Source organism: Lipotes vexillifer, unplaced genomic scaffold (genome assembly GCF_000442215.2).
Source record: "Lipotes vexillifer unplaced genomic scaffold, Lipotes_vexillifer_v1.1 scaffold238, whole genome shotgun sequence".
NCBI lineage: Eukaryota > Metazoa > Chordata > Mammalia > Artiodactyla > Lipotidae > Lipotes > Lipotes vexillifer.
In genome coordinates, this window is record NW_006785665.1 from 596,051 (window position 1) to 617,549 (window position 21,499).

At 38.6% G+C, this 21,499-nt stretch overlaps 1 protein-coding gene across 1 annotated transcript in view; it reads left to right on the forward strand.

Annotated features, from left to right (window-relative positions):
• LOC103068361 (Fc receptor-like protein 3) overlaps nucleotides 1–21,413 on the forward strand; it is a gene marked incomplete at its 5' end in the record, with an annotated part of 28,447 nt that extends 7,034 nt beyond the window's left edge. The window contains 12 exons of the mRNA XM_007458045.1: nucleotides 1,848–1,868; nucleotides 2,938–3,180; nucleotides 3,701–3,952; nucleotides 4,189–4,473; nucleotides 5,488–5,775; nucleotides 6,084–6,359; nucleotides 12,169–12,447; nucleotides 12,817–12,936; nucleotides 18,307–18,334; nucleotides 19,213–19,325; nucleotides 19,539–19,624; nucleotides 21,270–21,413. Of these exons, the coding sequence (XP_007458107.1) occupies nucleotides 1,848–1,868; nucleotides 2,938–3,180; nucleotides 3,701–3,952; nucleotides 4,189–4,473; nucleotides 5,488–5,775; nucleotides 6,084–6,359; nucleotides 12,169–12,447; nucleotides 12,817–12,936; nucleotides 18,307–18,334; nucleotides 19,213–19,325; nucleotides 19,539–19,624; nucleotides 21,270–21,413 (2,135 nt within the window). The remainder of the gene's footprint in view (nucleotides 1–1,847; nucleotides 1,869–2,937; nucleotides 3,181–3,700; nucleotides 3,953–4,188; nucleotides 4,474–5,487; nucleotides 5,776–6,083; nucleotides 6,360–12,168; nucleotides 12,448–12,816; nucleotides 12,937–18,306; nucleotides 18,335–19,212; nucleotides 19,326–19,538; nucleotides 19,625–21,269) is intronic.
• Nucleotides 21,414–21,499: the final 86 nt, after the last annotated feature.

Here is a 21,499-nt window from a genome sequence, read left to right on the forward strand (position 1 = left end):
ACCTAGAGATTGTCATACAGAGTGAAGTAAGTCAGAAAGAGAAAAACAAATACCGTATGCTAACACATATATATGGAATCTAAAAGAAAAAAGAAAAAAAAATGGTCAGAAGAACTTAGGGGCAAGACGGAAATAAAGATGCAGACTTATTAGAGAATGGACTTGAGGATACGGGGATGAGGAAGGGTAAGCTGGGACAAAGTGAGAGAGTGGCATGGACATATATACACTACCAAACGTAAAATAGATAGCTAGTGGGAAGCAGCCGCATAGCACAGGGAGATCAGCTTGGTGCTTTGCGACCACCTAGAGGGGTGGGATAAGGAGGGTGGGAGGGAGACGCAAGAGGGAAAAGATTTGGGGACATATGGATATGTATAACAGATTCACTTCGTTGTAAAGCAGAAACTAACACACCACTATAAAGCAATTATACTCTAATAAAGATGTTAAAAAAAAAGAATATATGAAACATTATGCTGGGACTCTATAAAGCCATGGACATTATATCATGATTATATGTTTAAGTAGCTGAAACTCATTTGTCATCTTAATATGCATGGATGATATAATAAAGGACATGATGAACATGGGCCTTAAATCAAAAAAACAGTAATAATAATTGTGAGATCCGAGAACCAGGAGAGACTCACCCAAATTTGTCTAAACTCATGGAAGAGGCAAATGGGCACAAGAGGCTCTTGCTGGTCCTCAGGCAAAGGAGTGAAGTCTGCTCTGGGTCCCTTTGTGGTCACCAAAACTATTGACTGAAAGAAAACTGCACAATGTGAAATCTGAGTTAAGTTTTATTTGGGGAAATTATTGAAGACTGTAGCCCAGAAGACAGCCTCTCAGATAGCTCTGAGGAAATGCTCTGAAGAGGTAAGGGAGGAGCCAGGATATATACAAACTTTTTGCTGATAAAACATGTAGTCAAGCATCAAAAGATTACTGCTAATCACAAAGAAGAGAAATCTCACCGATTTTAGTGCTTTTCTCTGTATGGGAAGATGCAAGAATCTGGAGTCATTTGAAACTTTCCCTTAGATATGCATCTTAACTGTCTAAGGGCCAATATATCCAAAGCACAGAATGTTTCCTGTCTTTCTTCATCCTGAATTCCTCAGAGTACACTGTCTGTGGGCAACTACAATGGCTAATAGCTTGATCATTGTAGAACTGGAATGGCAGGCAACACTTTTTTTCTTTACACAAGAGATGAAGAATGAGCAGAGCTGGGTCCCAGGAAAACCAAAGCCAACAGAGCAAAACAAGTATATTACCCTTGATTCTTCAACCGTTTCTTTTTCATCTCATAGGAAGCTTGGATGTTTCTTTCCACCAAACCCCTTCTAAATCCCTCACATAAACAATTATTTTCAAAATTCAGGTGAGTAAGGGAAGATCTACTGAGAAATATGACCCCTCTTCCTGAGACTTTAAGCCAGTATTCAACCAGAGACTGAAAAAGTAGGAGGAACGGTACCCAAGTAATGAGGGGAGGAGAAACCATTTCTCCAAGCCCTTTTCTGTCTCTACATGGCTGAGTTCAGGCTAGGGAAGACAGGGGGGAATGAACTATGAAGCTGCTAAGTATTAAATAGCAAAGAGAAGAGTCAGGATTGTGGGTACAAGTCATTCATGTTTATACAATAAATTATAGGCTATTCTTTTTTGTTTCTTTGTTTGGGGACTATGGGTATCATAGAATGGGGGCAAAGAAATGGGAAGGAAAAACTGAAGAAGTGGTTGTGGCTGGGTTGTTGGAACACTTCTCAGATTGTGTAAGTGAAAAGGTTTGAAAAACATTGCTCTGTGCTAACCTTTAAATCTTGGCTCCCTCACAGCTCCTGGAAGAGATCAATCAGGTCAGTTTTCCCTTTTCTCCACTCCTCCTGGTCTCTGGGCATTGGTCCTCCCAACCAGCACTGCCTGTACCCATAAATGAGGCCTGTGGTGATGTGCCAACATCAGTGGTATTGCTACTCTGAGGTCACACCTGTTGCATTAGTGGGTGAGCAGACCCTCCTCTGACTTCTTCAGTCTTCAGTTCTTTCCCTGTTACCGAATGCCACAGTGCAGAGGGGAAGGAAATATTTGCAGAAGGAAAGGCAGAGGCAGGAGGCTGACGTTGAGAGAAACTCGGATCTGATCTCCTCTATTCCCTAAGACCCCTCTGTATGTCCAAGCTGGTGCCACTATCAAAGAACATAGAAATATCTCCTATTCATAGCAGAAAATGCTAGAGCCAAATCTCTATACATCTCCAAAAGAAGTTCATGTCACTACACTGTTTCAATTTCTGGTCCCATTGGTTAGTTGCAATTATATATACAAATATGATTATGCAAGCAGTCCATGCCCCTTTGTTCAAATTTTTTGTATCCTGTACCAATTACTGATTACGCTCACCTTAGGCGGAGAGTAGAAAAATGTTGCCTTCCCTATACACTCTCAAATTAAGCAAAGGTTAAAAGAATTGTAAGTGAAACAAATCTTGTTCATTAAATATTAATAACCAAGTAGGTACTGGTTTTTCAGAGTCTAGAAACTGCTTCTGAGGTATATACATCCCAGGCTGACTTTTACCTTGACAGGAATGTATAGGGCAAGAGCATTTCAGAATCAGCCCACCTTCAGAGGCCCTCACAATGTTTGCCCAACTACGAGCCATGTCTCCTGAACTTTTCTGAGCCCATACCAGGAACCTGAGACCTATCTCCCATGACACCTACCCACCCACTGCTACTAGGCAAAAAATGACAAAGAACAGATTCTGTCCCAGGCAGTTCCCGAAGTTGTGTCTGCTCCATTTCCAGCCCTGGTCCTAATAGGAATTAGCCCAGAAAAATTCCTAGTTGCAGCTGGGCCATTTCTTACGCTCCACCCACCTCTCATTCACCTTTACCTGCCTTTGTCTTTCCATTTCCTATTTAGGAGTAACTCCAAAAGCTTTTCTTCTCCTCAATCCTCCATGGTCCACAAACTTCAAAAATGACAGAGTGACTCTCACATGCAGAGATTCCCTTTCTCCAGCCCAAAGAGATATATCTTGGTATCATAATGATCATTTGTTGGATAGTAAATCTGAAGAGATCCAAATACACAAGACTGGATATTACAAATGCAAGACTCGAAGATCTTCTCCCAGTGACCCCGTACATATGGATTTTTTATCTGGTGAGGAAAGAAAGGAGGGAGTCTCTGAAATTAAACCATGGGGCAGCATGTCTAAGGGCTAGGCTAATGCAGGGAGCCTAGGCAGGGCTGTAAACAGGCATGAGGATATTTGATGTATTGACCCCAGTGGGGGAATTAAGGAGATAGGACAGCAACAGGATGCTGCCTTGTCCATCCTCTCCATCCAGAAAAGTATTGGTAAGTATTGGTAAGAAGTATTGGTAAGTATTGGTAAGTATGGGGGAAGTCACCTGGAAAAAGGGACTTGGGTCTGAAGAAATGTATGGTATAAAACTTCTCTTTTAACAATATGTATGAGGATTTTTTAAGGATATTTTCTGGAAATTAGTTCATTATCCTAGGACAAGGGAGAACTGGGTTTTGGGATCACGTGGAAATGTTGATGGAGGACATTTGCAGGTATGTATAGGATTGCAGCTCTTTCTTCATGGGCAGAAATGAGAGTTTGAAGAAACAAGCATCAGGAAATAAATTGATTGCATTCCTCCACTCTTTGCAGACAGACTGATCATCCAGGCTCCACACCCTGTCTTTGAAGGAGATGATGTTGTTCTGAGATGCCAGGGGAGAGAAGCAACAAGTGAAACAGTTTTATACAAAAATAAAAAAGAAATTAGGAAGAGTTATAAATCAAACTTCACACTAAATTCAGTCTCCAGGGACAATGGCAAATATTATTGTACTGCTTCTAGGAAAAGCATTTGGGGAATAACGAGACACATTTCAAAACCTCTAACAATTCAAGTTCAAGGTAATGGCTGCCCTCCTGTGGGTAATAGGACTTGGCAGGGAAACTGTGTGAGGATTTAGGGAGGGGCTCATCAGTGGGGATTTCATGAAAATCCTCCAGTCATGGGAGGGAGATGGGAAGTGGTTCCACCTACTTGGGTCTCTGTGTTCTGATAGCTGGTGCTGAAAGCACACGTGCATCTTTCCAGGAGACCTGAGCCTCACTACCTTGGGAACTGTGTTTGTTCTTCTCTCTAGAGCTGTTCCCCCCTCCTGTGCTGACAGCCAGACCTTCCCAGCCCATAGAGGGGAGACCAGTGACCCTGAAATGTGAGACTTGGCTCCCTCCACAGCGGTCATACATTCAGCTTCAATTCTCCTTCTTCAGAGAAGACCAGGCCTTGGGATCAGGCTGGAGCAGCTCCCCAGAGCTCAATTTACCTGCCATGTGGAGTGAAAACTCAGGGTCTTACTGGTGCCAGGCAGAGACAGTGACTCACCATATCAGGAAAAGAAGCTTGGGATCCCAGATACATGTGCGGAGTGAGTGTCTGTGGGGCTGCACTTCCAGAGTCAGAGCTGGGGAGAGGAGAGGAGAGCAATGACATTTCCTGCTCCCTAGGACACTGAACATAACATAGAGGAGAATTTCAGCTGTCCTGGTATCCTTCTCTCTTCAGGTTCAACACTGGCCTAATGTCCCTAGGACATTCTCTTCCATCTAACTCAGTTAATAAGTTATTGATCAGTTACTGGGTCCCCAACCCTGTGGGGGGTTACAGAGCCCTACAGGATACGTTCTCCCAAGAGTCAACAGATAGGGCTTCCCTGGTGGCGCAGTGGTTGAGAGTCCGCCTGCCGATGCAGGGGACACGGGTTCGTGCCCCGGTCTGGGAAGATCCCACATGCTGCGGAGCAGCTGGGCCCGTGAGCCATGGCCACTGAGCCTGTGCGTCCGGAGCCTGTGCTCCGTGACGGGAGAGGCCACAACAGTGAGAGGCCCGCGTACCGCAAAAAAAAAAAAAGTCAACAGACACAGATGACCACATGCAGTCTTTAGAGGTCCCTATGCTGCTTCCGTTTGTTGACCTAAACATACTCCAAAATAAAAGTGGAAGATAAACATGAACTGGAATAATCAGAAAAGAATGTGGGAAGATGGAGGTGAGACTGGAGAAGAGTCTTGAAGGATAGGAAAGGGGTTTGAATTTCAGGATAGAAGTAATATTCTCAGGGTTCACTCTTATTTTGTGATCCATCAGTGCACCAAAGATTCCTTAGATATAAATGTAAATAAAATGTGATTGCAGTCAGCATTAGGTTTAAGAAGATCAGGAGCCTAATCCCCACATTCCCCAAGAATGGGAACTGTTGTATGTGGTGGTAGGGGTGTTTCTGCCTTTATAATAACATGCACAATTAATTCCTTATTGCCCACTTTGGACCCCTGCTTATTGTACCTGCTGCTATGGGCTTGTTTGTGACAGAACCAGCCTTCTCTTTGACCCTGAAGTTTCTGCCATGAGAACCCTCATGTGTCATCTTGTGTCTTCCCAGGAGTCCCTGTGTCTGATGTAAATCTAGAGATCCAGCCCCCCGAGGGGCAGCTGATTGAAGGAGAAAATCTGCTCCTTATCTGCTCAGTAGCCAAGGGTACAGGGACAGTCACATTCTCCTGGTACAGAGAGGGCACAGTGAGAAGTTTGGGAACAAAGACCCAGCGTTCCTTGTCGGCAGAGCTGCAGATACTCACTGTGAAGGAGCATGATGCTGGGAGATACTACTGTGCAGCTGACAACATTCACAGTCCCATCCTCAGTAAACTGATTAGAGTCACACTGAGAAGTAAGTTCCCAATTCCTTCTATTCAGTCTCGGTTCACAAGCCAGGGTTTGGGCTTTCTATCAGCCATGAGGCTCTTTGGAAGAAGGCAAAGGAGCAGAGTTGTGAAGATTTAGAAGCTAACCAAGGAATGGCAAAGATGAAAAAAGTTGAAGATATTTTACTTGTGGAGAGGACCGTAGTGATTAAAACAAAATTATCTAGGATTACTCTTCATGGTTCAAGAGATATATCTATATTTAAGTTTCTTGAGTGGGGTTATGAGTCTGTCACAGCATCAGAGTCCTCTGACAGTCTACTATGTCTCTCAGTTCCAGTGTCTAGCCCTGTCCTCACTCGCAGGGCTCCTGGGGCCCAGGTTGTGGTGGGGGACATGATGGAGCTTCACTGTGAGGCCCGGAGAGGCTCTCCCCCGATCCTGTACCGATTTTATCATGATGATGTCAGCCTGGGGAGCAGCTCAGTTACCTCTGGAAGAGCATTCTTCAAATTCTCTCTGACTGCAGAACATTCTGGAAACTACTCCTGTGAGGCTGACAATGGCCTGGGGGTCCAGCTCAGTGTCAGAGTGACTCTCAGTGTCACAGGTTAGTAGGGATGCCTGCAGTAATTACAGCCCAGAACAGACTGTGTCTTCTCTTTTGGGCTACTTGCTGGTGTGACATTCCAGCAGACTCCCCACTTTTTCTTCCTCTACCTGAGAGTCCTGGGATTCTTTCTTCTGACTCTACATTCAGGAACTTAGGCCATTCCTAATGGTCTTTCTGCATTTATCAAGATGATCATATGATTTTTATTTTTTATTTTATTGATGTGATGTATAATGTTGATTGATTTGCAAATGTTGAACTACTCTTGCATACATGGAGTAAATCCCACGTGATCATGGTGTATGATCCTTTTAAAGTACTGTTGTATTCGGTTTGTTAATATTCTGTTGAGGATTTTTGCAACTATGTTACCTGAGATATTGGCCTGTAATTTTCTTTTTTGTGTATTGTCTTTGGTTTTGGTATCAGGGTGACGTTAGCCTTGTAAAATAAGTTAGTAAGTATTCCCTTCTCTTCAGTTTTTTTGAATATTTTGAGAAAGATAGGATTTACAGCACCTTTGAATGTTTGGTAGAATTCACCTGTGAAGTCATCTGGTCCTGTACTTTTATTCTTGGGAGGTTTTTTATTTCTATTTCAGTCTCTTTCCTAGTGATTGGTCATTCAGATTTTATTTTTTTATGATTCAGTCTCAGAAGGTTGTGTGATTCTAAGAATTTGTCCATTTATTCTAGGTTGCTCAATTTGTTGGCATATAACTGTCCACAATATTCTTGTACAATCCTTTGTATTTCTGGACATTCATTGTTATAGCTCCTCTTTCATTTCTGATTTTATTTATCAGAGCCTTCTCTCATTTTTCTTAGTGAATCTAGCTAAAGGTTTGGCAATTTTGTCTATCTTTTAAAAGAACCACGTCTTAGTTTTTATCAATATTTTCTATTTTCTTTTTAGTGTATATTTCATTTCTCTTTGAATCTTTATCATTTCCTTCCTCCTACTGACTTTTGTCTTCATTTGTTCTTCTTTTTCTAGTTCCTTTATGTGCAAAGTTAAATTTTGGTATGTCATATTTTCATTTTCATTTGTCTTCAGGTATTTTTTCAATTCACCTTTGATTTCTTGTTTGACCCAATAGTTCTTTAGCAGCTTGTTGTTTAGTCTCCACATATTTGTGATTTTCCAGCTTTCTTCTTGTGGTTGATCTCTAGTTTCATACCATTGTGATCAGGCAAGATGGTTGATATGATTTCAATCTTCTTAAATTCATTGAGACTTGTTTTGTATTCCAACATATGGTCTATTCTTGAGAAAGTTTCATGAGCACTTAAGAAGTATGTGTATTTTACTGCATTTGGATGGAATGTTCTGTATAAATTTATCAAGTCCATCTGGTCTAATGTATCTTTTAAGGCTGCTGCTTCCTTGTTGACTTTCTTTCTGTACAATCTATCCATTAATAGTGGGGTGTTACATTTCCCTACTATTATTGAGTTGCTGTCAATTTCTCCCTTTAGGTCTGTTAATAATTGCTTTGTATATTTTGGTGCACCTATGTTAGGTGCATATATATTTATCACTATTACATCTTCTTGATGAATTGTCCCCTTTATCACAATTAATGTCCATTTTTGTCCTTTGTTTTCTTTTTTGGCTTGAGGTCTATTTTTTCTGATATGAGCATGGCTATACCCACTTTATTATTTTTTTTTTTGGCTGCCATATGCATGGAGTATCATCTTCCATCCTTTCACTGTGAGCCTATGTTTGTCTTTAAAGGTAATGTGAGTTTCTTGGAGGCAGCATAGAATTGGGTCTTAGTTTTTACTCCAGCTAGCCACTCTATGTCTTTTGATTGGTGAATTCAACCCATTTACATTTAAGGTTATTATTGATAAAGGAGAATTTAGTATTGCCATTTTACCTTTCATTTTCAGGTTGCTCTATATCTCCATATTTTTTCCCCTTAAGTTTCTGCCTGCCATTTTGTTTTTGTGGTTTTCTATGATATTTTTCTCAGTTTCCCTTTTTTCATGTTTTGTGTCTCTGTTCTAGATTTATATTTTGTGGTTACACTGAGGTTTGCATAAGACCTCTCCTAGATAAAATAGTCTGTTTTCTGCTGATAGAATCTTATCTTCATTTACCTATATGGGTTCCAACATTTTCCTCTTCCCCTTTTATGTTTTATTGTCTCAAATTATCTCTTTTTGTATTGTGAGTTTTTTACCAAATTGAAGTAGCTATAGTTATTTTTCTGCTTCCCCCCCCTTTACCTTTATGCTATAATAAAGTGTTTAAAACCTATTCTGATAAAGAGCTGCAATTTTCTGATTCTGTCTATTTCAGTTTCCTCAAAGTTTTGTGTACTTTTGCCTTTTTGTTTTTTGTAGAAGAGCTTCTTTCAACATTTCTTGTAAGCAGAACCAGTGTTGATATATTCCCTCAGCTTTCATTCATATGGGAAGGTCTTTGTTTCTCCTTCATATCTGAATAATAACTTTGCTGGAAAAAATATTCTTGGGTGACACTTTTTATCTCTCAGTATTTTGAGAATGTCATTCCATACCCTCTTGTCCTGTAGAGTTTATGTTAAGAAACCTGATGATAGGCTCATGGAGATTCTTTTGTAGGTTACCATCCCTTTTTTCCCCAGGCTGCCTTAAAATTCTTTCTTTGTGATTGACTTTTGACAATTTTAATATAATATGTCTTGTAAAAGGTCTTTTTGCACTGAAGTAATTAAGTGTTCTCTTAGCTTCATGGATTTGTATATCCAGTTTCTTTCCTAGGTTTGGGAAGTTCTCAGCTATTATTTATTTAATTATACTCTCTGTTCCCGTCTCCCTGTTTTCTCCTGGGACACCCCTTAGACTAATGTTGCCTTTCCTAAAAGAGTCAGATAGCTCTTGGAGAATTCCCTCATTTTAAAATTATCTTATTTATCTCTCCTCTTATACTTGTATCATGTCTAGATTTCTATCCTGAGATTGCTAATTCTCTCTTTCATATAGTCTGATCTATTTCTAGTGCTTTCCAAGGCATTCTTCTCAACATTTATTCAGTTCTTCAATTCCAGAATTCCTGTTTTGCTCTTTTTTAGAGTTTTAATATCTCTGGTAAAGTATTTCTTATGTTCATTAATTTTATTTCTGAGCTCATTAATCTGGCTTTCTGAGTTTTCTTGTAGCTTGTTGAGTTTCTGAATGACAACTATTTTGAATTCTTTCTCAGTTAGATCACAATATTTCATAACTGTAAGTTTGGTTTCTGGAGAATTTCCAGTTTCTTTTTGAGGTACAGTGTTACTGTGATTCTTCTTGTGTGTACTTGATGGGTGGTACTTGATGGGTGGTTTCTCTGCTGGTGCACTTGATGTGGTGACAGTTAGAAATCAGAGGCCTTTCTTTTGTTTTCCAGTAGGTGGTGGTATGGCATAAGTTTTTGGTTTCTCTTACCTAAGCTGCCTCTGGCTATGTTTGGGAGTAGTCACTTTCCATCCTCCCCTCTCTCTATAAGAAGTGTGGTTCTATTATCACTTCCTGTGCCTCTGGAGTTACTGCTGCTTTGCTCCTGAAGTGTTGCTGTTATCATCACCTGGTGCCCCAGGGTGGTGGGCTCTTCTCTCATGTCTGGGATCCCTTGAGTCATAGGCTCCACCAATGCAGGCAAAGCAAGGGGGTGGGGTGGGAGCTAGGGTCAGGCTGGCACCTATACCCTTTCTGATGTCATAAGGTCTGTGGACTCTGCCGCTGTGGGTTGAGGGGCAGGGGCTGGCATCATGGGGCACTCATTAAAAAAATGAGTAAATGACTTGAATAGACATTTCTCCAAAGAAGATATATAAATGGCTATTAGATACATGAAAAAAATGCTCAACATCACTCATTATTAGGGAAATGCAAACCAAAACTACAATGAAATACCACCTCATACTCATTAGGATGGGTACTATAAAAATAATAGAAAATAACAAGTGTTGGCTAGGATGTGGAGAAATTGGAATCCTTGTGTAATGTTGGTAGCAATGTAAAATGATGAAATCATTATTGAGAACACTATGGAGGCTCCTCGGAAAATTAGAAATAGAGCTACCATATGATACAGAAATTCCACTTCTGGGTATACATCCCCCAACGCTGAAAATATATTCTCAAAAAGATATTTGTACACGCATGTACAGAGCAACATTATTCATAATAGCTAAAACATGGAAACAACCCAGTCCATTTATCTGTTGATAACCCAATATCCATTATCAATAGATAAATGGATAAGCAAAGTGTGGTACGCACATAACATGAAATATTACTCAGACTTAAAAAGAAAGAAAATTCTGCTACATGCTACAACCTGGATGAATCTTGAGGTCATTATGCTAAGTGAAACAAACCAGTCAAAAAAAGACAAATACTGTATGATCACACTTATATAAGATGTTTAGCTTAGTCAAAATCATAGAAACAGAAAGTAGCCTGGTGCTTGTCAGGGGGTGGGGAAATGGAGTATAGGGAGTTTTTGTTTAACGGGTATAGAATTTCACTTTTACAAGGTAAAAAGTTATGGAGATGGATGGTGGTGTTGGTTTCACAATGTCTTGAAAGTATGTAATACCACTTAACTGTACACTTAAAAAGTTTGTGGTGGAAAATGTTAAGTTATGAGCATTTTACAGCAATAAAAATTGGATAAAAATATATGAGGTGGTGACATGGGTGGAAAGGCACACTGAGATGTGCAAATAATGTATAAAGCCTTACCCCTGAGACCCTTAGCATTTGGCCCAGGTCACTATATATTGTAAAGGATGTACAGAAGGGTGAATTATTCCCATTCAATGGATTGTCTCCATGCTCCCTCCCCTTTAGCCAATCTCAGATGCAAAGCAAAGCTTAAGATCCTTACCAAACTTCTCTTGCCAATGAAGCTCACAGCTTATATCTAAAGCACTGCACACAGATTGGCTCATCCAGGTTCCCTCACAACTTAGCAGAATCAGCAATCTCACAGTTCACATTTCACATTAATTAATTATTGATTAATAATTCCATATATTAATTAAAAACATAATGATTTTCTGTTTTTCCTGGCTGCCCTATTTCTATAATCACAAAGTAAAATGGAAATCATGTTGTTATTGCTGTATCTGGATATTTTGGGACCAATCTGAATCAATTTGGTCATCCACTCATTCATGAATTGTTGATGAACTATTACATGCCAAGGCAAAGTTCCAGCAGCCTGAAATACAAAAATGAACAAACAGATAAGTCCTCATTCTTATGAAACTTACATTCTATTAGAGGAATCAGATATACAACAATGATAGATGATAGATAGATAAATAAGAGAGAGATACATAGATACATAGATTGATAGATGTTAGTGTTAATGCTATGCAGAAAAATAAAGCAAGGTAACTGGGTAAAAGGTAATGAGGTCCTACTTCAGATAGGTGTGGAAGTCTAGGTTTAAAGCTAAGTCTCAGGAGTCAATCAATGATATGGAGAAACAAACCTTGCTTTTAGTTATTATTTCTATAAGTAATAGTAGCTAACATTTATCAAGCATTTTACATACATGATTCTTATTAACATAGCTTGTGATATAATTATTATTAGCTCCATTTTATGAAGGAATAAACTGAGACTTGGAGCTAGTAAAAAGCTTTTAAAACATCAAGATCACAGGGTTAATAAAGAGCAGAGACGGGATTTAAACTCAGGTTTTCCTGAATCCCAGGTCTATGTTCCTACTACTAAACTAAACTAAATATTTCCTTTATTAACTTATCTTGTACAGATACTTAATTAAAGCTGCTCATGAACTATGTTTCTTCCCTCAGTTCCAGTGTCTCATCCTGTCTTCACCTTCCACCCTGCTGGGGCCCAGGCTATGGTGGGAGATGTGTTAGAACTTCGCTGTGAGGCCCAAAGAGGCTCTCCCCCCATCCTGTACTGGTTTTATCACAAGAATGTCACCCTGGGGAACATCTCAGCCCCCTTTGGAGGAGGAGCATCCTTCAACCTCACTCTGATGGCAGAGCATTCTGGGAACTTCTTTTGTGGGGCTGACAATGGCCTGGGGGTCCAGCGCAGTGAGATGGTGACACTCAGCGTCACAGGTGGGTTGGTGGTACCTGGGCTATAAGTTACATTTATAAGCAAAAAAATATTTCTCCAATAGACTGTAGAAATTCTCCCAGTGTCAAAGAGTTATTAACATGAAAACAAGGCTTGAGGCTTCTGGAGACTGGTACTGATATCATGGGGGTGGGGGAGGGAAAAGGAATACATTTTAATGTTAGATTCTGGCAATCACTCTCATGTGCTGTTATTTTGAAAATTACAAATTATACTGTAAATGATTCAAATTGAGAAATCAGAACCTGGAAAAAACCTGTCCTAATATATCGCTAGCCCCCACCTACATGTTTTTTGTCTAGATAAAAAAATATTTGGCCCTGAACTCAAGTATAGGTCTCTTTATTTAGGGCCTTCCAGTAACAAAATAACGCTTATCACCGAGGGGGTCACTGCAGGGCTGCTAAGCATCCTTGGTCTTGCTGCTACTGCTGCTCTGGTGTGTTACTTCAGGACCCAAAGGAATTCAAGTGAGTGACTATATCTTACTCTTTGATGTTGTGACTTTTGCCATTGCTGTAATAACTTGGACTTGTGTAGTACATCCTATAAATGTCAATTATTCCTTTCCAAGTACTAAGGCCTCAGGTCTAATCACTGCCACTGTGTGACAGTGACAAAAACGTAGAACAAATTTCTTAATGAAGTTACTACTCCATGTGTTTAATTTGAGATTTAAATCAGAGAAAAGAGTTTAGCTTCCATTTAAAAATTAGAAAGTTAAGTATTTACTGTTCCAAGCCCAGTCCAAAGCTTGCTGAAAACAAAAAGAAGGAAAAACAAAGTCCTCCACTTGTAACAACAACAAAAATAGACAATAGCCATAAGTACAAACCATAAACTCTAAGATATATTTGAAAAGCATATAAAGACAGTGATATTTATTAGTAGATAAAATTAACAGATATTCTGAGAATGAAATTAAAATTTCAATTTCTGATTGTTGCTAGTATATAGAAATTCAGTTGATTTTTGTACATTGATCTCATATCCTGCAACCTTGCTAAACACACTTATTAGTTCTAGTATTAGTTTTGTAGATTCCATCAGATTTTTCTGCATAGATGATCAAGTCATCTGGGAATAAAGATAATTTTACTCCTTGCTTTCCAATCTGGGGATTCCTTTTATTTCTTTTTCTTGCCTTAATGGACTGGCTAGAACCTCCTGTACGATGTTGAATAGAAGTGTTGAGAATAGACCTACTTGTCTTGTTCTTGAACTTAAAGGCGGGAAAGTATTTGGACTTTCACCACTGCATATGATAATATTAGCTGTGGATTTCTTGTAGCTGCTATTAGGCTGAAGAACTCCCTACTAATTGTAATTTGCTGACAGTTTTTACAGAAAAAATGACAAATGTTTTTTCTACATTGATTGAGATGATCATATGATTTTATTTTCTAGCCTAGTGATACAGATTTTGGATTTTGAATGTTGAACTGGCTTTGCATTTCTGGGGTCAACCTCACTTGCTTATAATTTTTGAATTTTATTTGCTAAAATTTTAAAGAACGTTTGCACCTATGTTCATAAGGGATATTGATTTGGTAGTTTTATTTTCCTGTCATTTCTTTTTCTGGCTTGATGTCTAGGCAATACTCACTTATCACTTCCAGAATTCTTCACTCCTTTTTGTATATACATACATCCATATGGTATCATTCTCTCTCTGTTTGAAGGACTTCTTTTTAACATTTCTTGTACTATGGGTTTGTTTGTGAACTTGATTGACAGTGTTGCTGAAGTCTTCTATATCCTTACTGATTCTCTTTTTACTTGATCTATCAGTTATTGAGAGAAGGGTATTGAAATCTTCAATAATATTTGTAGATGTTTCCATTTCTTCTTGCAATTCTATCACATGTGCTTCATGTATTTTGAAACTTTATTATTAGGTGCACAAATATTTATCATTGTTATGTGTTTTTGATGAAATGACCACATTATCCTTATGACCTTTTTATTCCTGTAGCATCATTTACTCTGAAATATTCTTTGATATTAATATATTAATATAAATAATGTTAGCATGATATTTCTTTTTTCTACCCTTTTAATTTTAACTTATTTGTGCCTTTATTTATTTATTTATTTTTTGCGGTACACGGGCCTCTCACTGTTTTGGCCTCTCCCATTGTGGAGCACGGGCTCTGGATGCGCAGGATCAGCAGCCATGGCTCATGGGCCCAGCCACTCTGCAGCATGTGGGATCTTCCCAGACCAGAGCATGAACCCATGTCCCCTGCATCGGCAGGCAGACTCTCAAACACTGAACCACCAGGGAAGCCCTGTGCCTCTATATTTAAAGTGTATTTTTATAGATAGCATATAGTTAACTTGGATTTTTTTATCTAATATGACAGTCTCTGCCCTTTAATTTTAAAAATTTAGACCATTTACATTAATGTGATTATTGATAAGGTTAGGTCCCTAAATCTATTATTTTGCTATTTGTTTTCTATTTGTCTCATCTGTTCTTTGTTTTCCATTTCCTTTTTTTTTTCTACCCTCTTTTGGACCACTTGAGTATTTTTTATGATTCCATTTTATTTCCTTTTTTGGCCTATTATCTATATAACTCATTGCTTTGTTATTTTAGTGGTTGTTTTAGAGTGTATGGTATACCTATCTAACTTATCACAGTCTACTTGCAAGTGACATTATATCACTTCATGTATAGCATAAGAATCTTACCATTGTGTACTCCATTTCTCCCCTGCCTGTTACATTGCTATTAATTTTGTAAACAATTATCTTTTAAAGAAGCTTACATATGATTTTAAAATATTATACATTTACTCATAAAGTTACCACTTCCAATGTTCTTCATTCCTTTTGTATATCCATATGTTCATCTGGTATCATTTTCTTTCCACCTAAAAGATTTATTTTAACATTTCTTGTAGTATGGGTCTGCTGGTGGTGAATTATTTCAGCTTCTGTATGTCTGTAAAAGTCTCTGTTTTGCATTCATTTGTGAAATATATTTTTACTGGCATAGAATTCTGGGTTGAAAAATTTGTTTTCTTTCAATATTTTAAAGATGCTGTACTGTCTTCCTGTGTGCATGATTTCTAACAAGAAATCTGCCATCATCCTTGTCTTTTTCTTATGTGATTGCTTTTATTTTTCTCTCTGAATGTTTTTTCGTGGATCAGAAATCTTTGAGTGCATAGACTGTTTTATTCAGTGCTTTGGGTGCTTATAAGATTTCAAGACTTTATATCTGGAATTACTAATCCTTTACTTTCTGTCTTTCTCTGTGGTGTAACATGGACTTTCTTTTTCTGTCAGACCAAATGTCTCTGTTTTCCTTTTTCAGGGCTCATATTGAAAATCAAGCAAATAAACAAATAATTGGGTCTCAATTTAATGAAGGCTTTACATACTTTCCTTAATGATAGTAGTTAAGCATTGTCTTCTGACTTCCACTTTCAGGTCAATCAATGAGCATCCATCCTTCCTCTTCTTTGTACAAACAATGGCATCATCATTTTATGACTGATATTTAAAGCTACTTAATAGTTTCTTAAATAATATTACATATACAATTATGTGTGTAGCACTAACCCTGATAGTACTCATCATAAAATCTGTCATTCATTTAGAGTCTATTATATGCAATTTTATAGTGTCTAATTCTCTCAGTTTTTCAGTATGTACATTTCACTTCAATTCAACCAATATCATTATAACCATATTAAAGATGAAGAAATGAAGATTTGGGGAAGTTAGCAACCTTTCCAAATTCATGTGTATCTACTAAGAGTCAGAGTTAGGTCTTAACTGGGGTCTCCCTAGCCCTTGAGTCCATATACTCTCCATTACATCTTGGTGACTTGTAAAAGGCTGGTTGTACCTCCTACTTTAAAAATTACTTTTCTATCTCATTACCTATCTGGATGTCATTTATTAATCAGTAACATACTAGAAGTGCAGACATTAGAACCTCAGTATTGCAGTTGATAATATTTAAAAAACAGGTTGCTCAGTCAGTACAACACCAAATAACACAAGGGAAGGAAAGATTACCAATCATTATTTTATGTGATCCATGAGGGCAGAAACCCAGTATATTCTGTCCTCTATATCTAAGGGAAATGTTTTTTTTAAATAGCAAACTCAACTAAGGAATTCTGACAGTGTCAATCAGAGGGTCTCTGCCTTTCACATCTCAAAATCTTGTCTACTGTACTTCCCTCATAGCAAAGTCTTCCTTCTCATTATTGACAGTCTTCTCAGGGAAGAGCTCAGCCCTTTCAAATTCATCTAAAAGTGAAGGACTCTGCTCCTTAAACCTGAGTGTTTCCTCCAAGTTACCTAAGGGAGTGATATATTTATTGACTCTATAACTGCTTGGAATTAAATTCCAGTAATGTAACTCTCCAAACTCCAGTCTCCTTAGCTGTATAATGGTCATAATAATAGTATACACCTTTTAGGTGCTATGAGACAATCTATGTAAACTGCTTAGCACAGTGCCTGGCCCATATATCTTTAGTGAATACTAGCTTATATTATAAATAGCCACCTTCTGGGTCTATTTTCCTTTATGCAGATGAAGAGATAATCTGACTCTCAGGTGAATCCTGGGACTTAGTTAACCTGCTTACAAGTAAGGGTATTAGTTGTTGATTGATATGGTTACAATGGCCCTGAGGAGAGAGATACAGGCCAGGATCACGCTTACACACCTCTAGTTTATCTCAGGACACCTGGTTCCCAAAGATGGGGTTTGTAGGCATTAATCAGTCATTTTCCATGAGAGGTAAGGCTGAATATGTTTACTTTGGGAAATAACTTGTGTCCTCTAAGACCAGTGAGACAGATATAGAGCCACAGATAAGTAGGCAAAGGGCAGAGATGGGAAACTGGGAGCAGGCTGTACTGGGCAGGCCAGAAAGATTTCAATATTTTTGTGTTGATGGAAAGCTGGCATATTTTCAAGGCTGATGGAGTAGGCTTCCAAATTAGGTTTACATGTAGTCACCTATTAAAAAATTGTCAACTTGTTTTTCTTTTAGTCCTCATAGTACATAGTTTAATTTGTTCAGTCATTTAACAAATCTTTACTAAATATTTTCAACCTTCTAGGTACTGGAAATAGAAAAATAATTAAGACAAATTTTGCGCCCTCAAGTAACACACCTTTTCACGAAGGAGAGAGAGGCAAACACAGAAATAGATAATTAAAATACAATATAGTAATTTTAATATTGCAGGGTTCTATGTGCATGGATATAGGTCACTTAATCCAGCCTGTTGACATCAGGGAAAGCTCTGAAGGAGGAAAGATAAATTGGTATTAGCCAGGTGAAAGTGAAGGAAAGAAGGGGTATGGAGAAAACAATAGGCACCCAATGTTGTTGAAATGGATTTGCAAGGTCAGAGATAAAGAAAGGTCTGGGTTTATTCTGGTAGTCCTATTGAGTCATACTTGTGTAACAAGTATTAATTTTAACCCCCCTCTAGGCCTCAGTCTCCTTGTCTCTACTTCATAGGGCTGCAGTGAGAATAGAGAAGTGGGAGTACGGGAAGCACTTGATCTAGAGTTAAATATTAAGTTGTCTCTCTTCTGCTACTTGGTCACAACTACTTAGAGTTCATGCTGCTATTACTGATTGAATGATTGATAATAAGTGTAATTTTGTGCAAATGTCTCTCCAGACCCCACCTTCTTTATCTATAACATGACATAAGGGGTGGAGCCGGATGTTCTCAAAGATTTGCCATAGCTGAAATCTAGGCTGAATTTGATTTCTGGGAAAGGATATTCTAACATAGAGCACATTGTCCACAGAGATCACATCATCAATGTTCCTTTTTTCATTTTTCAGGAGGACGTTCCACCACTGGAACACCTAGGTGAGGTCTCTGCTTCTTGTGCTGTCAGCATTTTCATTTTATTTATGCTCACAAGATAGAACATGGAATTATGTACATTAAAAAAATATTTTACTCATTTCCTATTAAAATTTCAAATTCTTATGAAATAAAAATGTGATTAAGAAGGCCACTTTCGATCATAGTTGTGAATAATACTCACTTATACCTACTTATACACAGAATTAATGTTATTTACTATCCATGGTTAATTTATCTCCTTCCTTAAGTGTGTGCCAGTAGAGAATTTATCACTGATGTCTTAATGATATCATTTTTCATAAGGCTACATTTATTCACTCCCTTATCGCTCATTTCCCCACTCACACTCATTCAGGAAACAATTATTGAATGCTGGCAATGTTCAACTCACAATATTAACTGCAGAAGGAGATGAAATTGGAAAAAAATATTTTTCCTGAAGAGCCTTCATAATATTTTACAGGAAAGGTAGATCATTGTAATATGAGGTAGAAAACTGAAAGGAACCTAAAAAAGGACAAAGGTCAACTTCTGTGGAATGCAGAAGCCTTTGTGTATCAATGTTGAAACATTTAAACTTTTGAAAGTAATAAAAAATAGGCAAACACAAGTGTTGTTTACTCTATCAAAGGGACCTTGAACTATGTAGCCTTTGTCCTCTGACCTTGCCTCAGCTGGCCTTCTCTGTAATGCTGCCCTGGCTCTGTCTTGTGCCATACTTCTGATGTTTTCTCAAAAGAGGCATGAAGACTCAGAGTAGCAGCCATGATATTTTCACATGAACCATGCTGAGTTCTTCCTGGATATTGACTTTCCTGAGATTCTGTAAAATCCACAAATACTTTTCTCCTTTTTGTCTCTCTCCCCTTCTGTAACAGTTACAGTCCCAGGGAGTTTAATGAACCTTCTAGAACCTCCAACACAGACCCCCAAGAGCCCACTTACTCTGAACCACCAGACCCAATGGAACTGCAGCCAGTGTACAGAAATGGTGAGAACTTCCTAAGGAACAGAGGGCTCCAGGGAGAAACCAGGGAGGGAAGAGAGATTGAGCAACAGTCCATGGCTCAGTCATATTCAATATAAAAATGTCATTTCTGGCACTATGTCAAGGTTAGAAAATGGTTATAAACTTGGTGACTGGGAAGAAGAGTTTATAGTGTGAGGTCTTGACTGCAGCTAACTGTGATCTATTGTTCTGCAGTGGATCTTGGTGAGAGCAACCTGGTTTATTCCCAAATATGCAGCATCCAAGGTACAAAAGAAAATTCAGGTGAGACAAAAGAAGAGGTAAGGTGGCTGTGTTTTATCAAATCCAGCAAGGAGTTTTCGATCAAAGAGTCATCTCAATATGAATCCAACATGAGACGCATTAACTGCTCCTCTTATATTACCAATCCTATAATCATATCCATTCTCTCTTACCTGTCTACACTGCCACCATTACCCCATAAACTCTTTAAGGACAGACACCTTGTTTCTTTGCTAATATATCAGTAGCATATAGTGTTATGCTTAGAAAATGATAGGCCCCCTCAAATTATTTTTAATGAATGAATGAACATAGGCATAATAAATGAACAATAAATGAACATAATAAATGAACAAAGGCATAATAAATTAAGCCTTTAATTATATAATGTGTAGACTATTGTAATTCTCTTAACTGGTCTCTTTATTTCTAATCTCATTCTCCTTCCAACCTTCTAACGACCAGTTTCCAGAGTGATCCTTCTGAGATGCACAATTGATCACATCATTGTCTAGGTTAACTGCCCTCAGTGATTCTCCATTTTAAAGCATGACCCTTGCCTCCGCCTGTGATTTTGTCCCTCCTCTAAGCTCTGCCTTATGTCCTTACTTTAGCCATATTGAACTCTTAACATTTCCTTGATCAAACTGGGTTGTTTTGTGCTTTGGTGCTCGTGCTTCTTATTTGTCTTGTAATGTTCTTGCCTCTAGTTTGTCTGTGACCCTTGCTCACATTTCAAGAAATAATTCAGTTACCATCGTGAAACTCAGTAATTCCCACTGGCCCTCCCTATCTCCTAACCTGAGAGGAACTGATTACCCTTTGTGACAACAACATAGTTTAATATGTATTTTTATCTTGGTGCTCATAATACTTCTTGGATTTGTTTCCATGTCTATTTCCCTATTTCTCTCCTTAAAAATGATAAGATTCTTACTTGTATGGACTGAGTTTATGTCATTTTTGCCACTTTATGTCTTACCAATGCTTAATAGAAGGTCATTGTTCACTGAATGCTTATTGGCTGAACAACTAAATGAAAGAGATCCAAAGAATCCCTTGGAAGGATGGGAGAAATACACACACTGAATTTTCTCAATGTTAGCACTGCATATCTTTGGCTTACTGGGCATTTTCTGTTTGGCCTTAGAATGCCAAGTCCCTATTGGAGCTGCCTCCTCCAATTTCTCTTTGCAAAGTGAAGTGAATCATACTTACTTCCTTCTCCCAGATGATCAATGTAGCCATAGAGGCCCTAAATAGTAGTAGGGAGGTGGAAATAACAGAGTTGCTCTGCTGGGGTTGTGATGAACAGTGGAAAAAGGAAGATATTTTCAAGAAAGTCATTCTGGGCATTTTATGGGCAGAGGAAAGGCTTTACTGTTTGTGTGAGGATGAGATTCTTGCTCTGTGAGGGCCTGGAAGAATTCAGCAGATGAGACAGGAAATGAGTCAACAGAGGAAAGATTGGCTTGGAATGCACTGTGAGTAGGTTGTAAGTTACAATGTATTACCCACAGTTTAATACTTTTCTTTCCTCTTCCCATCCAACAGCAAATTCACCAAAGAAACACTGGGAGGATAAGGTGGGTCATATTTCCTGGCTTGCTTTCCCCTCTGCTCTTCCTCACCTACTTTTAGGTACTTACTATCTGTGTTTTGTTTTGTTTTGTTTTCCACTAGGAGCCTGCAGTAATCTATTCAGAGTTGAAGAAGGCACATCTAGATGATTCTGCAGGGCTGGCCATCAATCAAGACAGGGACCTTGAAGATGCTGCAGAAAACTATGAGAATGTCCCATGTGCATTGTCAGCCGTAGACCACTAGCTCTGTACCCATAGTGGCTCACAGAGACCCTGAGAAGCAGCCTGTGTCATTATCTCTGTTATCTCCAGCCATGCTACCTCTTTCCC